Raw genomic sequence first — 16,649 nt, 5'->3', positions numbered from 1 at the left:
CAAAGAAGAAGGGAATTTTGTATACTTACCGTAAATTCCTTTTCTTCTAGCTCCAATTGGGAGACCCAGCGCCCGCCCTGTTTTCTTAGGGGTTTTTTCGGTACACATGTTGTTCATGTGAATGGTTGCAGTTCTCCGATGTTTCTTCGGATTGAATTGGTCTTTAAACCAGTTATTGGCTTTCCTCCTTCTTGCTTTTGCACTAAACTGGTGAGCCAGTGATCCCACTGGGGGTGTATAGCCAGAAGGGGAGGGGCCTTACACTTTTGAGTGTAATACTTTGTGTGGCCTCCGGAGGCAGTAGCTATACACCCAATTGTCTGGGTCTCCCAATTGGAGCTAGAAGAAAAGGAATTTACGGTAAGTATACAAAATTCCCTTCTTTGTCAGCATGTTTTTTTGACAAAATTTTGTGACAAAGCAGCAGCATGTTCATTCTCGCTTTTTTGTCAACATTTGTCATGAAAACGCAAGAAAAAACACATTGTTACAAATTGTTTGTGTACGTTTTTCCTGTGGTTTTGTCATCAAAAACTCAGCTCACCAACTTCGTTCCAGAATGACAAACTCAATGCTGGAGTGGTGTCTGTCTGTCTGTCTGTCTGTCTGTCTGTCTGTCTGTCTGTCTGTCTGTCTGTCTGTCTGTCTGTCTGTCTGTCTGTCTGTCTGTCTGTGTCTCCAAGCGCTGCATACTCACCGGCGCGAGGTGGCTGTCACACTGCTCTCGCGGTCTATCATTCTTCTTCCCTATCGCTCATTGGCCCCGTTATAATTCACAGAACCCACTCGTTAAAGTCAAAAAGGCCTGGCTCAACTGAAGGGGGAGGAAAAAAATTAAGGTGCTCGGAAAATATAAGTCCAGTAGATGCAAAGAATCCGGCACACAAATAAAGTTGATTCCAGAGATGATATTTCGTTTGAAAATATTTTTATTATTCTATTCTTGTGGGGATATCAAAAAAACTTACAGGCACCTCTTGACACTGCGACCACGAGGAACAGGCACATGACCATACTCAGGACCATACTCCGATAGTTTCACCCTCTGGCATCCAAACAAGTTAGATAAGAGGACGATTGTCATCCTACCATTTATGTGAGGGTATTAAGGCTCTATAAGAGTGATGTGTATTAGATATATGCGAGTGATCATTCTACGCGATACGCGCTATACTACAACGCCTTGAGTCCTTGAAAAAGACCGATGGTTTTGGTCGATACGTTGGACTTATTTTCGCATGCTTTTTTTTATATTCCCACAAGAATAGAATAATAAAAATATTTTCAAACGAAATATCATCTCTGGAATCAACTTTATTTGTGTGCCGTATTCTTCGCATCTACAGAACCCACTCGTTAGGCTCAAACATATTCAATGCTTCCCCCGTCTGATTGGTTGCAGTCAGACGCGCCCCATGCTGACTGACAGCTGTCTGACTGCAACCAATCACAGCCGCCGGTGGGCGGATTTATATCGTACAGTACAATTAATAAATAATTAAAAAAAAAAACTACATGCGGTCCCCTCCCAATTTTGATACCCAGCGAAGATAAAGCCTCACAGCTGAGGGCTGATATTTTCTTGCTGGGGAGACCCACATTATTGGGAGCCCCCAGCCTAAAAATATCAGCCAGCAGCCTTTTGGAATTGCCGCAATTATTAGATGGCTTATCCCAATTGCTCTGGTGCTGTGGCAATCTGGGTAATAAAGCGTTAATAACAGCCTGTAATTGCCACGAAGTCCTAGATTAGTCATGGCAGTCGTCTGATACACTCCAAAAATCCCCAAAAAAACCTCCCCCCATCATTAATCTGTAAGTGAAAGTACATAAACACAAACACCCAAAAAATCCTTTATTTGAAATTACGACAAAAACGCACCCTCTTTCAACACTTCATTAACCTGTCAAACACCGCTCCAGGTCCGACGTAATCCACACGAGGTCTCACGACTCTTCCAGCACTGCTACATCTGATGCTCACAGCGAGCGCCATAGAACAAGACTGCCCTCTGTGAGCTCCATGCAGCAACTGAAGTGTGTCGCGCTATCAGTGGTGACGTCACTCAGGTTAGCCACAACTGGAGTCCTCCACCTGTCACAGCAAATCACCCGAGTGACTGCGTAGCTTACATCAATCAGCGGTGCAGTCACTCGGGATTTCAGGTCACAGCTGGAGTCCTCCACCTCCAAATCAGGCCACGACTGAAGTAAGCCACAGGTGAAGGACTCGCCTGAGTGACGTCACCGCTGATAGCGCGACTCACTTCAGTCACGACCTGAACCTCACAGCGGTGAACCTGTGACGTCATTGCCACGACACGCTCTTACTGCGAGACCCGCAGCTGTGACGTCGGGGGTTCAACAAAGTTCATTCTGATTGGGAGGCTCTGTCTGCACTCACAACTAGCAGTCATGTTTTATGGCGCTTGCTGTGACAGGAAAGGGATGTAGAAGAGCTGAATCACCGTGGGACCTTGTGTGGATTACGTCGGACCTCCAGGGGTGTTTGAGGGTTAATAAAGTGTTGAAAGAGGTTCGTGTTTACTTTCACTTAGAGATTAGTGATGGGGACGGAGTCTCATAGACGACTGACCTCACTAATCTAGGATTTAGTGGCAGCTATGGGCTGCTATTAATGCCTTATTACCCCGATTGCCATCGCACCAGGGCAACGGGAATAGCTTGGTCCAGCACGAGAATTGGCGCATCTCATGGATGTTCCACTTCTGGGGCGGCTGTGGGCTGCTATTGTTAGGCTTAAAAGGGCCAAATAACTATGGCCTTTCCCACCCTAATATCAGCCCCCAGTTGTCTGCTGTACCTTGGCTGGTTTTAGAAAAATGGGGAGGACCCCACGTCATTTAAAAAAAAAAAACATAACCTCAATTCTTCATAACAAGCCAAGGCACATCGGACTGCTGCTGTTCATGTGCTGCATATGAAAAATGGGGAAGGACCAAACTTCATTATTTTTACCCCCAAAAAATAAAAAGCAAAAAGCTGGCCAAGCTAGTTATCCCTCTATTGAGCTATTCAGTTATTTCTTTCTATCTATTCTATATGTTCTTTCTTTCTATCCATCCTTATGTGCGTTCTATCTCTATTCTAGCTATCCATTATCCTATCCTATCATATTTTGTTTCTCCTTTTAAAAAAAAAAAATGCATTAACAAAAACGCACCTACATTACTAACATTTTTGGGTGTTTTTGTTTACAATTTCAGGCTGCCTGTGACAAGGTGCAGTTTTGGTTGCAGTTTGTCTGCAGAAAAAAACTGCAGCGTGCGCATATAGCCTATTACAAGCAGAATATATAACTGACTTGGGAGCAGCTTTTTAAGAACTCAGCCTTTTTCTGTTCTCTTCCTCTATTACGCCTGAAAATTGAGGTGTGAGTTTCCGGCATGGCTGTAACTGCTCCCGCAGTCGCTCATTCACTTCTGGGGGAGCTTATTCCCATCATTGCATATGCACTGCTTTCCACGCCCACCGGTATCTGGTTGCAGTCAGACGTGCCCCCTACGCTGAGTGACAGCGTGTCTGATGCTTCCAATCACAGACCCAGTCTGCAGATCTATCGTACAGTAAAAATAAAAAAAATTGGCATAGGGTCTCCCCATATTATGATACCCAGCACAGATAAAGCATACAGATAGAGGCTGCAGCCCCTAGCCATGCGCTTATCTTGGCTGTAAAGCAAAATAAGAGGAGCCGCATGCAGTTTTGTTTTTTTTTTTTTTTTTTTAATTTTATTTAAAAAAAAAAAAGAAAGAAAAACACGCGTGACCCCTACCCCCCCCTCCAATTTTAATACCCAGCCATGATAAAGCCTGACCGCTGGGGGCTAGTATTCTCAGCTTGGGAAGACTTGTGCTTATTGGGGCCCCCCAGCCTTAAAGTAGCAGCCTGCAGCCCCCCAAGGTTGCTGCATCCATTAGATGCGACCGTCCCGGAACATTACCCGGGTGTTCCAGATTGCCCTGGTGCAATGGCAATTGGAGTAATAAGGGGTTAATCGTAGCTCATAGGTGCCACTAAGCCCTGGATTAGTGATGGGGAGGGTCTATGAGACCCCCCACTTTACTAATCTGTAAGTGAAAGTAAATAAACACAAACACTGAAAATAATCCTTTATTTGAAATAAAATACAAAAACCCCCGCTTTCAACACTTTATTAACCCCCAAAACACCCCTGCAGGTCCGACGTTCTCCACACGACTCAAGGTTCCACGACAATTCCAGCTCTGCTACATCTGAAGCTCACCGCAAGCGACATAGAACATGACTGCCCACTGTGAGCTTCAGGCAGTGAATGAATGAGCCGTGTAATCAGCGGTGACGTCACTCAGGTTACTTGCAGTCACAGCAAGGAGATTCCAACGGCCCTCCACCTCTGGTGACCTCAGTAAAGTCAGTAACCTCACCTCGTAGATTTTTCTGGTACTGTAAAAAGCAGTTTTTAATTTTCAGAAATCTCATTAAATAAACACAAAAAACGCAACGCAACGTAAGCCTATAGACAGAACGAGGCTCTATGGGCTTATATTGTAACAGACACTTCCGGCTCACAAAGTGCAGTATCATCCAAAGAGTCTGAATTGCTGTTGCTTCAGAAGATGTCCAGAACAGCGCTGGATACCGGGGAATATATTAACACACTAACTCTACAGTACATACACTGGTTTAGGGAAATAAAAGTTCATGGAATTGCTTCATTAGGAACACTCATGCACAATTATTATTCATTGTAAAAGCACCTTAAGGCTAGGTTCACATAGCATTTGCCACTACATTCAGTGGCTTCCTTGGGGCTTGCATCTGAACCCCCCACAAAATGACTGTAATGATGTAGACAGAGTCCCTGTGCTTTGTTGTCCATCATTTTCAGCCGTATGCCTGTCTATTGGAGGCGGGCAGCAAGACATAGTAGAATACATCTTGCTGCCTGCCTAACTAGCCAAAAATGATGCGCAACATTGCACACAGTAATTCTGCATCATTATAGTCAACCGCCCCGGTGGCACAATCCCGTTTTGTGGGGTTGTGGACGTTAGCTAGATGTAACCACTGAATGCAATGGCAAATGCTATGTGAACCCAGCCTAACTCTTGTCTTGTCTTCCCATACAGGATTCTGATGATGGTGCCCCTCCTTGCAAAAAGGCTAAAGGTGACAGTTCGCAACAGAACACTGAAGCTATGTAGACTATCGACACGGTTTCTCTTTATTTTATTTGGGGTCTGTTTACTGTAAGGTACATTGGTTATTGCAACAATAGGACAACCTTACTTAAAACACATCTTTATCTCCTTGATGAGAATAGGACTCTACTTTTTTCAACCTACAAAGCAAAAATCTGACAATACCTGGATAAGAGGCCAGGACTTGAGAAAAGTGAAATACTTCTGTGAGGAATCAGAATACCAATGACAGTCTTTTGAAGTGGTTGATGTGAACACTCAGGAGGGTCTACGCACTGTTTTCTGTAGTCATTTTTACATTTGTGTTGCTGCTGTATATATATATTTTTCCATTTGCTATTTAACATATAAAATATTTAAAGATGGTACCTGTTCAGTTTTACGCCACCATGTAAATTTTACTTTCTGGTTTTGTTTTTGTGCCTTTTTTTTTTTTTTTCTTTTCTTTTTTCTTTTGGACCTATTTTGTTTACTGTTTAACTGAACTGTGTGAAAGTGGATAAATCTATTAGACGAAGACTAACAACTTCCAAGCCATTTTCACATGTGGAGTGATCATGTCCCACTGTGTTTTCACTGTTAGAATGCCTTTTTAAACCGTTCATTCCAGCGTCTTCATTTCCTGACTTCTTCTATTGTCATCGATCTTGTAGCACACGTATTGTCATGATCTTATAACATCTGCTTTCTGTATTTTCAGGCAGCTAAACCTACTTTCTGAATTTTGCTGTAGAGCACATTTAATTAGTTTTTACTATCATTTTATTTGTTTTTAATTATTTTTTTAATACTCTTCCAAGATCAAGTGTTTAGTCAAAGCAGTATTTGTATTTTTATGTAATCTGCAACTCGTTTTATTATCTGTTGGTCATATAAGTATGGTGTTTCTTCACATCATATAATAGTTATAGAAAAAGCGAATGCTAGGCCCTAGAGCTGACTAGATTGGGTGGATAATGTAATATTTTCTCTAGCTGCTACTTAATGTAGTGAATGTCCTTATGCCATTCCATGAACTGTAGCACTTCGCTTTATTGGTATAAAAGTGCAAGTGTTTTCTACGGACGTTCCATTGGTGGAGCTGGAGAATGTTCTTGTCTTTTTTTATTTTTTAAATCACACTTTGGATAAAGTGCAGTCCTCCTCGATGATTGGTAGAGCTCTCGAATAATGTGTATAAATTTAAGGTTTGCCGCCAGACAGTGAAAGCTTAACTTATTATGTGGATCAACATTTTATGCCGCCGGTCACTTTCACTTTTTAGCTAATAAACCATTTAATGAAAAACATTCTTGATCTTGAAAATTCAGATTTTATTTTTGGTTCTCATGTTATTAAATGGGGGCATATTTATTTTAAATGTGACTCCTTAGCTGCTGAGGGATATTTGATGTATGTATTGATCAGATATGTTTCTCTGTGTTCTTTGTTCCATAAGTGAAAATGGCTTAAATTCTAAGACCAGACACTTCCCATCACCACCGCGAAGGCTTGATATACGCCTATTCTGTCTCACCTGGACTTCTACAATTGGATAACCATTTTTGTTCATGGTTGTAAATTTTTAATAACTCCTACATTCCCTATTCAAGAATCATGCATATGGCGATTGTGTGTTCCTATTGATTCATTAATTGACCACTGAATGCTATCTGACACTGTATTATCTTCCATAAAATGTAACTGTTAGATGTTGGAAATGACACTGCCTGACTGCTGGTCGGCCCGAGATTTGTTCTATCCTGCATAAACTGAAACATTCTGGAAACCTTGGTCTATGTGGAGCATGGATACACTGTCCATCCTAGTTTATTATCACTTTGCCTTTTTCTAATTCATTGACCAGAACTTGTTTGTTGCGGAAACCTGTGGAGCTGTTGAGTTATGGTTATCATTGGTAATATACCTCAAAACTTTACAATAAAATGGACATTTTCTAATTACCATGCGTTGACTCACTGCAGTGGTTTTGCATCACTAGTGCGAAGTTGTTCGTGAACGTATACACATTTCAGAATGTACATTACTCACTATGCATGCCCACAGACAATAACTATTAGGCTATGTTCACACACTGCGTTTTTTACCTGCGTTTTGGGTCCGTTTTTGCTGCAGAAATTTCTTGAGAAATTCTTGTAACCTTTCTGCAGACATTCCCCAGCAAAACCTATGGCAAAAAAAATTAGCTGTGCACACACTGCGTTTTTTTCTTAAGAAAATTCTTTCAGTAGATTTTCTTAAGAAAAAGAATGAGCATGTCACTTCTTTTCTGCAGCTAACTGCGTTTTTTGCCATAGATAATTGGCACAATAACGCAGGGAGCAACCAGCGGTAAAAACGCACCAAAAACGGACCGAAAACGCACCAAAAACGCACCGAAAACGCGGCAAAAACGCAGGTGCGTTTTTGGTGCGTTTTTTAACACAGGTGCACTCTTAAGAAATTTCTTAAGAAAAATCATTTTTCTAGTGTGAACATAGCCTTACACTTCAGCCAGCACAAAGGTGAATTGAGTGTTACTGCTCTTTTTATTTGCTATAGTAGGTCCACAATGTGGGTTATAGTATAGGTATGTTTACTGATTGAGCACTGAAATACTCACAATGGCTAATAATATGTCCATGGCAGTCTTCAATGGTGTATTAATCCGTGAAGTGGAATATAATAAAAAAAAAGTCTTTGAAGCACAGTTACCATGAAATCCACTTAAATTACTGTGGTTTTAAGGAATTTTAAAGGCATTCTGCACAAGTGAATTAATAAAATGTGTATCTATCTCGTATACTGTGTCGAAAGTAAAATAAAACATGGAGGGGAACCATATTAAGCTAATCACTTTTTTTCTTTGTACACAGCTAATTTAAACTACATTATAATTGTTGAAATTCATTTCAACAGAAAACCTTTTTAAAGGGGTTTTCCAATAATAGGATAAAATGGTTCTCGTCCGAGTTGTCAAGACGGGCTACATGCTAAGGATACACAGCTCCTGAAACCTGTGTGTCAACTGACGGAGGAAGTTTTTCGTAAGCATACATAGCTATGTTAAACAAGTCGATGGCTGAGAGAACAAAAGTAATAAATGGTCTCCTCGGCTGACTGAGCAAGGAGAACCAGAGCAGGAGAAAAATCCCGTTGTGGTCGAGTCATCAAAGCTTTTTACCCCAGAAAAATATTGCAACTTTAGGCATTTTTTTACTAGTCCGACTCAGCTGTGCAGGAATTGGTGCGGCCAGGGAAGGACTGTGTAGGCATTCTTTCTTGTCAAGTTCATCAAAAATACTGGTGCTTTGTACACCAAAAATGCTACTAGTAGCAATTTTGGCCCAGAACACAAAGGCTTAAGCCACTTACTAGAGGCACTGATTTCATTGAGTGGCGTGCACCTTTTAATGAATTTGGTACCTTCTCTTTCAGCAAGATTTGGGCACTATGCCAGTGTGTATGAATTGGCTTAGTGCTCAATAAGCTGAGATTTACTTCTAATGATGTCACAGACCTTATCCAGCAGCATTGGTACGTGTGCTTATGAAATATCTTCTTTCATTTGAGGCATCGGTCTTGTGAGCTGTGTGTTAAGTGTTTGTCGTGGCACATGACTAGGGCACATGACAGTTTGTCGTGGCACATGACTAGGGCAAGCTTCCGTTTGAAATACGTGGCTGGGCCATTTTAATATATTATTGGAGAACTTCTTTAAAGAGCTTGCTGTTCCTTTCTGATAGGATAGGGTATAACTTATTGATTGCTTGGTGTCCAACCAAGGGACCTCCACCGAACTTGGGAATGGGCCTGGAGAACTATCTGAATGGAGTGAAGGTTGAACATGTGTATCTTCCAGCTTTGTTTTCTATGAGACTGTAAGAGATAAAAAAAAAAACAACAAAAGAAATGAACTGGAATATAACTTTTTATACATGCATTGTACAGTGGTTGTGGAAAGAATTCAAACCCCTTTAAATTTTTCACTCTGTTTCATTGCAGCCATTTGGTAAATACAAAAATGTTCATTTTCTTTCTCATTAATGTACACTCTGCACTCCATCTTGACAGAACAAAGATCAGAAATGTAGACATTTTTGTAAATTTAAACAAGAAAAACTGAAATATCACATGGTCATAAGTATTCAGACCCTTTGCTCATACACTCATATTTAAGTCACATGCTGCCATTTCCTTGTGATCCTCCTTGAGATGATGCTACTCCTTCAGTGAAGTCCAGCTGTGTTTAATTAAGCTGATAGAACAAGATTTGGTAAGGCACATACCTGTCTATATAAGACTTCACAGCTCACAGTGCATGTCATACCAAATGAGAATCATGAAGTCAAAGGAACTGGCCAAGGAGCTCAGAGACAGAAATGTGGCAAGGCACAGATCTGGCCAAGGTTACAAAAGAATTTCTGCAGTACTCAAGGTTTCTAAGAGCAGAGTGGCCTCCATAACCCTTAAATGGAATAATTTTTGGACCACCAGAACTCTTCGTAGATCTGGCCATCCAGCCAAAGTGCGCAATCGTGAGATAGAGCCGTGGTGAGAAAGGTAAAGAAGAACACCAAGATCACTGTGGCTGAGCTCCATAGATGCAGTAGGGAGATGGGAGAACGTTCCACAAAGTCAACTATCACTGCAGCCCTCCACCAGTTGGGCCTTAATGGCAGAGTGGCCCAACGGAAGCCTCTCCTCCGTGCAAGACATATGAAAGCCCACATAGAGTTTGCAAAAAAACACATGAAGGACTCCCAAACTATGAGAAATAAGATTATCTGGTCTGAAGAGACGAAGATAGAACTTTTTGGTGATAATTCTAAGTGATATGTGTGGAGAAAATCAAGCACTGCTAATCACCTGCCCAATACAATTCCAACAGTGAAACAAACTGAAAGATTAATATGGCCAAGTACAGAGATATCCTGGAAGAAAACCTCTTCCAGAGTGCCCTGGACCTCAGACTTGGCCGAAGGTTCACCTTCCCACAAGACAGTGACCCTAAGCACACAGCTAAAATAACAAAGGAGTGGCTTCTGACCATTCTTGACTGCCCCAGCCAGAGCCCTGACCTAAACCCAATTGAGCATCTCTGGAGGGACCTGAAAATGGCTGTCCTCCAACATTCACCATCCAACCTGATGGAACTGGAGAGGATCTGCAAGGAAGAATGGCAGAGGATCCCCAAATCCAGGTGTGGAAAAACTTGTTGCATCATTCCCAAGAGACTCATGGCTGTATAAACTCAAAAGGGGGCTTCTACTCAATACTGAGCAAAGGGTCTGAATAATTATAACCGTGATATTTCAGTTTTTCTTATTTAATAAATTTGCAAAAATGTCTTTCAGGTTTTTTCTGTCAAGATGGGGTGCAGAGTGTACATTAATGAGAAAATAATGAACTTTTTTGAATTTACCAAATGGCTTCAATGAAATAAAGTGCAAAATTTAAAGGGGTCTAAATACTTTCTGCACCCACTGTATAGGAGTATGATAAGCGTGCGCCTGTGATGTGTACACTCAACCTCTGATCCATTTTTGGAATTGATTGGAGTCTCTGTGATTGGACTTGTATAATTGGTACCGACCCTTTTAACATGTCAACTAATCAAGAAAAGTAATACTTCTTTTCAAAATGAATCCTAAAATTAAGTATAGGGGGAAAAAGGTTTGCTGTTAAATTATCACATTGGAATAACTAATGAAGTACAATTTTCTGTATGCAATGGGGTGATCATGTTAAGTACTGTGGCATTCATAACCATGTGCAAGAAGTTGTGTATAATACGTCCGCAGGCAGGCCTGCAGAAAACACGCTTATTCTTATTCTCCAGTTTTAGATGACATGGGAATAAGAAGTCTGGCTGGAAAACTCTTAACAAGCAGTTGTATATGTGCAGTTTAAGGAGCATTTGGTTCTTAAAGCTATCAACTTCATAAAGATGGGGTGAACCACGTTTTGTAAAAAACCTCACTTGAATGGCCAATCTTTCTATATTTTTACTACCATTAAATATCTCTTCTAATAATTGGGTCTAAGGCTGGTTTCACACTACGTCTTTTTAACATCCGTTGAAAACGTTTTTTTAACGGAAGTACGGATCCTGTGCAAATCCGTTTTCATGTCAATGCATTTTCAATGGACTCGCGTCCACCTGCGTTTGCGTGCGTTTGCGTCCGTTAGACGCAGGATCCGTCCTTTTGCGTTATTTTAACATGTTTCAAAAACGCAACATGTAGCGTTTTTGAGCTCCGTCCAAATACTGCAAATTGCTGGATCCTGACTATAACGCACGCAAACGCAGGTGAACGCTCCATGCTGATAGACAGGATCCTGCTTTTGGACTGAGCATGCCCAGAACCAGTCAGGGTCTGTCTGTGTCTCTCTCTCTCTCTCTCTTCCCCCCCCCCCCCCCCCCCCCGCGTGCAGGCAGCCCAGCTCCGAGCAGCTGACTCGTAACCAAGATAAATATCGGGTATCCAAGGCCGATGTTTACCTTGGTTACCAGCGTCTGCAGCTGTCAGAAGCCTCCTCCCAGTCTAGTTACCCTCACTCCCGATCACATGACTCCAATGCCCGCCCCTAAACATCCAGTGCAGGATCCTGCAAAATAACATATGCGTTTACATACGTTATTTGCTGTAAAAGCAGGATCCGTACTTCCGTTAAAAAAACGTTTTCAACGGATGTTAAAAAGACGTAGTGTGAAACCAGCCTAATCTGTTTTTACAACGACAGTACAGCATTATCTGTCCACTGGCATCTGAAGACTTCTCACAAATGCATCATGTTCTGAACCTTTTAACTGGTTGAACCTCTAATTGTAACACTGTCTTTTTATTCCTCTATATTTATTTCATTGGTAGTTATGGGTTTGTACAATGTACAACAATTTCTTTTCAAATAAATTGGTTACAGAAACCTTTTGGATCTATTCTTTTGAAACAAGCAGAAGACTGTATTTTAAACCTCTATTGAACAAGAATACCAGTATTCTAATTTACCGATGTTCACTTTAGAACTGGGGTCTTTTCCAAAGTAAGGAGATACAAAGTGAAGCTGAGTTGCTTTACATTCAATAAGCATTCCCTTCTAAGAAGAGCAGTATTTTGGAATTTGTGTTTGCATTGCCTTTTATTCAGTAGTTGAACCTGATTTTTTACTTTTTTCCTGTTGGAAATGTATGTGGCAGGATTTCCCCTTTTAGCTTTAGGCCTCATTCAGTGTTCAGTAATTTTTCTCATACACAAAAAAGGAACCATTTTCATCAGCATTTGGGATCAGATTTTCATAATTGACAGGTGGGAAACATCAGAACCCAGAAGCAGGTAGCTGGGAAAGAATCAAAAGGCTAGCGGGAAAAGTGTTAGCCCAGTTCTGATCTGGCACAACCTAGTAAATATGACTGATATCAGGCATGGAAACTCAGGACTAGGATCACTACAGCAGAAGATTTCTGCTAGCATCCACAATGACTGTTAGGCCTCCGACACACTCGTGAAAATCACGCACGTGCCACGAGACACGTATTTACCCTGTGTGTTGCGTGTAGGTAAGTACGTGTCTCTGGAACGTGCAGGCCACGTGTGTTCTCCGTGTGCTATCCGCGATAACACACGGAGAACCGGTAATTTGCATACTCATGTGGTCCTTTCTGCTGTCCGTGGTGCTGATCTTTGGCTCCAGCCCTGCCGTCTCCCCGCTACTGCTGCTGCCGGCCGCAGTGAAGTGAATATTAAATTAGTATAATGAGCGGCGGTCGGCAGAAAGTGACAGCAGCAGCAGAGATAGGAGTGCTGGAGAAGGTGAGTAAAGATTTTTTTTTTTTTTACTGACGTGTGTTTTCTCCGGCGCGTGTCACACGGGACCGCATCCACACTACATCCGTGTGATACGGGTGCGGACCGTGTGACACCCGTGCTTCCGGAGCAACACGGACATGTCAGCGTTTTTAACACACGGAGACACACAAGTACAGAACGGACACCCGTTCCGTTCCAAAATACTTACGGGTCTCCTAACCATAGGGATCACCTAGGTCCCCGTGTGCACGTGTCTCTGGTCTGTGTAAAAAATGGCACACACGGACTGGCGGCACGTGAGTGTGTCAGAGGCCTTATAGAAAGGAGAGAAATAGGAGGGCAGCAAAGGCCAGACAGATGTTGATATTGGACTCTATAAGCAGACACAGGTTCAACCACTGCAGAGACCATGAATGAAAAGTGTTGCTTTTTTGGGAGTGAAATAAGTGGCTCAGAAATTAGTGCAGGAATGAAGGGTTTGGGTTCATGGAGAACTAGGCCAACTACTCTTGTCAGCTACAGGCTCTACAGTAGGGGCAGGCTCCACCTACTGTAAATGGAGGTGGTGGGGACCAGCCGTGCTGGGTGAACAAATGGTCAGATGGCTGTAGGAGCTTTTAAACTATGATCTGAGAAGAAGGAGGGCACTTGCGGGGAAAAAAAAAATCGGCTAGATAGCGCAGAAAAAGTGAGCGAGAAAGTAGGCATCAAAAAGGATTTAGAGGGATGTGCAAGGAAAGTAGGGAGGCGAGTGAGAGTAACAAATCTAATCGTATTTGAAAAAAATAGATTGGAATCATCGCTCCAATGAGAATTGGTTTAAATAACAAAAAAAAAACCTTATTAGTGATAGGCAGACTTACAGATAACCAGGATTGGTGGGTCTAATCGAGTTTTAAAAAAAAACACGGTTCCAGCCCAGATCTCTGGCCGGACGCCGAAGCCCATATAAGTCTATAAAAATGGTGGTAGAAGGGATTGGGAAATTGGTGCTACGGCTGTAACTGCTTCTGGGCCGCTCCATTCTCTCTCAACCATATGTACTGCTTCCCGCAGCCTACTGGCAGACCCCTGCATCTCTGGTTGCAGTCAGATGCGACCCCAGTCTGACAGCGTGTCTGACTGCTTACAATCACAGGGGCTGTGTATGTCCCTATCGTGGTGTAAAAATAAAATTTAAAACATTGGCGTAGGGTTTCCCCATATTATGATACCTAGCACAGATAAAGCATATGGCTAAAGGCTGTAGCCACCTGTTGTGCGCTAATCTTGGCTATGTATTAAAATAAGAGTCACTGCATGCAGGTTTTTTTTTATTTATTTAAATAATTCTAAAAGCCTGTATATTCCCCCTCCCCAATTTTGATACCCAGCCATGAAGAAGCCTGACATCTGGGGGCTGGTGTTCTCAGGCTGGGAAGGCCAATGCTTATTGGGCCCCACCAGGCTAAAAATAGCAGCCTGTAGCCACCTAGAATTGTCGCATCCATAGGATAAGACCATCCAGAACGTTACCCGACTCTTCACGATTGACCTGGTGCTGTGGCAGTCAGGGTAATAAGGGGTTAATGGCATCCCACAGCCGCCACTGAGCCCTAGATTAGTAATGGGAGGTGTCTGAGACCCCCCCATTACTAATCTGTAAGTGATATAAGAAATAAACACAAACACCAAAAAAATCCTTTATTTGAAATAACATACAAATAAAACACTCTGTTTCACCAATTTATTCACCCCCAAAACACCCAGGTCTGATGTAATCCATACGAGGTCCTATGATGATTCCAGCTCTGCTACATCTGAATTGACAGCAAGTGGGCATAGAACTTGTCCATCCGCCCTCAGCTTTAGGCAGAGACTGAGCCTCAGTGATGAGCGTTGATGTCACTCAGGTTATTTGCAGTAACAGCTGGAGATTCCGACGATCCTCCACCTGTGATCTCATAATCATAAGCTGTCGGCTTTATCATGGCTGGGTTACAAAATCAAGGGGGACAGCTCACTGTTTATTTTTTATTTAAATAATTTAAAAACAAAAAAACAGCTTTCGGCTTTATCATGGCTGGGCATCAAAATCATATGGTCCCTCTAATATTAATACACAGACCACAAGATAAGCGCACGGCTAGGGACTGCAGCCTGTAGCCGTATGCTTTAACTGTGCTGTGAATTATAATATGGGGGACCCTACGCCAATTTACACCTGTAGGTATACCGACAGCGTTTGATTGAAAGCAGGCAGACCTGCTGTCACGCAGGGTGGGGGACGCATCTGACTGCAACCAAATAGAGACGCCGATACTGCCGGTGGGCAGGGGAAGCAGTACATATGGATGAGCAATATTGAATGGCCCCGGAAGTAGCGTTCGAGCCGCATGGCAGTGTCAATAAGGTCAACATGCCTACTTTCTTTTCTTTTTAACTACATGGAGTTCCGTAGAACTCCAGGCCTGGCACTTGGGTACTTTTGAAACCACGTGGATCTGGATTTTTACAGTCCGTGTCTACCAGAGTTGATCAAATCCGCCAAAATTTGGGACCTGCTGTTGCCCAAATAAGTCTATGGGGACCAGAATCCGGAGATTAAAAACGTTTGTGGAGGGGATAGGGGGGCAGGAGCACGCGGGGTATACTCACCCGAGGCTGTGTCATGGTGGCACACTCCTTCCGGGTCACGCTTTTCCCTTCCGGAGCTGACAATTCAATATTCATTATTTTCCCCGCCCACCGGGGCGTGTAATGGGTTGCAGCTAGATGTGCCCCCACACTGAGTGGCAGCATGTCAGCTGACAGCAACCAATCACAGGCTGCAGGACGGCCGGTGGTCGGGGAAAGCAGTGCAAGTGTATGTGGGTCAGTATAGTGAATGTGCATGTCTTTCAGAAACACATACACGCTCCTATCAGAAGTGTGTGCGGCTGTATCGGTGATGCAGCTTTTTTTTATATTATTATATAAATAAATAATTTAAAAAAAAAAAAACGCCGAGCGGTCCCCCTAATTTTCATCCCCAGCCATGATAATGCTGGCTGGGGGCTGGTATTCTAGCCTGCAGCCGCCTGGTATTGCCGCATATATTAGATGTGACAATCCCGGCGCAATACCGGCTCTTCTCGATTGCCCTGGTGCGATGGCAATTGGGATAATAAGGGGTTAATAGCCGCACACAGCTGCTACTAAACCCTAGGTTAGTAATGGCACAGGCGTCTATGAGATACCTGCATCACACTAACCTGTAAATGAATGTAAATAAGCACAGACACAGAGAAACATCCTTTATTTGGAATAAAGTACAAAACACACCCTCCTTCACCTCTTTATTAACCCCCAACACCCTGCAGTTCTGGCGTAATCCACATGAGGTCCTACGCCGCTTCAGCTCTGCTACATAGCCTGCAGCCATAGAGCACGACCGCTGGCTGTGCAGACAATGACAGCCTTCACGGCAGCCAGATACTCTCACAGGCTGGGGGCGCAGTCTGCCTGCCACCAATCACAGATGAGAGGACGGCCGGTGGGAGGGGAAAACAGGGAAAGCTGTGTGTATACAGGAAGTAAATGTGCGACCCAGAAGCAGTGTGCCGCCATGACACCGAGTCTCTGTAAGTATGAAATGCTGTTTTATTTCTGTTTTTCTTTATTTTTCAATTATTTT

The 16,649-nt window shown here is 42.8% G+C and overlaps 1 protein-coding gene across 3 annotated transcripts in view; it reads left to right on the top strand.

Annotated features, from left to right (window-relative positions):
- BCL7A (BAF chromatin remodeling complex subunit BCL7A) overlaps window positions 1–7,148 on the top strand; it is a 72,841-nt gene extending 65,693 nt beyond the window's left edge. For all 3 annotated transcript variants that reach the window (XM_075323296.1, XM_075323315.1, XM_075323305.1), the window contains one exon: window positions 5,133–7,148. In XM_075323296.1, coding sequence (XP_075179411.1) covers window positions 5,133–5,207 — 75 coding nt within the window. In that variant the 3' untranslated portion in view covers window positions 5,208–7,148. The remainder of the gene's footprint in view (window positions 1–5,132) is intronic.
- Window positions 7,149–16,649: the final 9,501 nt, after the last annotated feature.

This window comes from Anomaloglossus baeobatrachus, chromosome 1 (genome assembly GCF_048569485.1).
Source record: "Anomaloglossus baeobatrachus isolate aAnoBae1 chromosome 1, aAnoBae1.hap1, whole genome shotgun sequence".
NCBI classification, from domain to species: domain Eukaryota; kingdom Metazoa; phylum Chordata; class Amphibia; order Anura; family Aromobatidae; genus Anomaloglossus; species Anomaloglossus baeobatrachus.
This window is presented reverse-complemented; position numbering and strand designations above follow the sequence as displayed.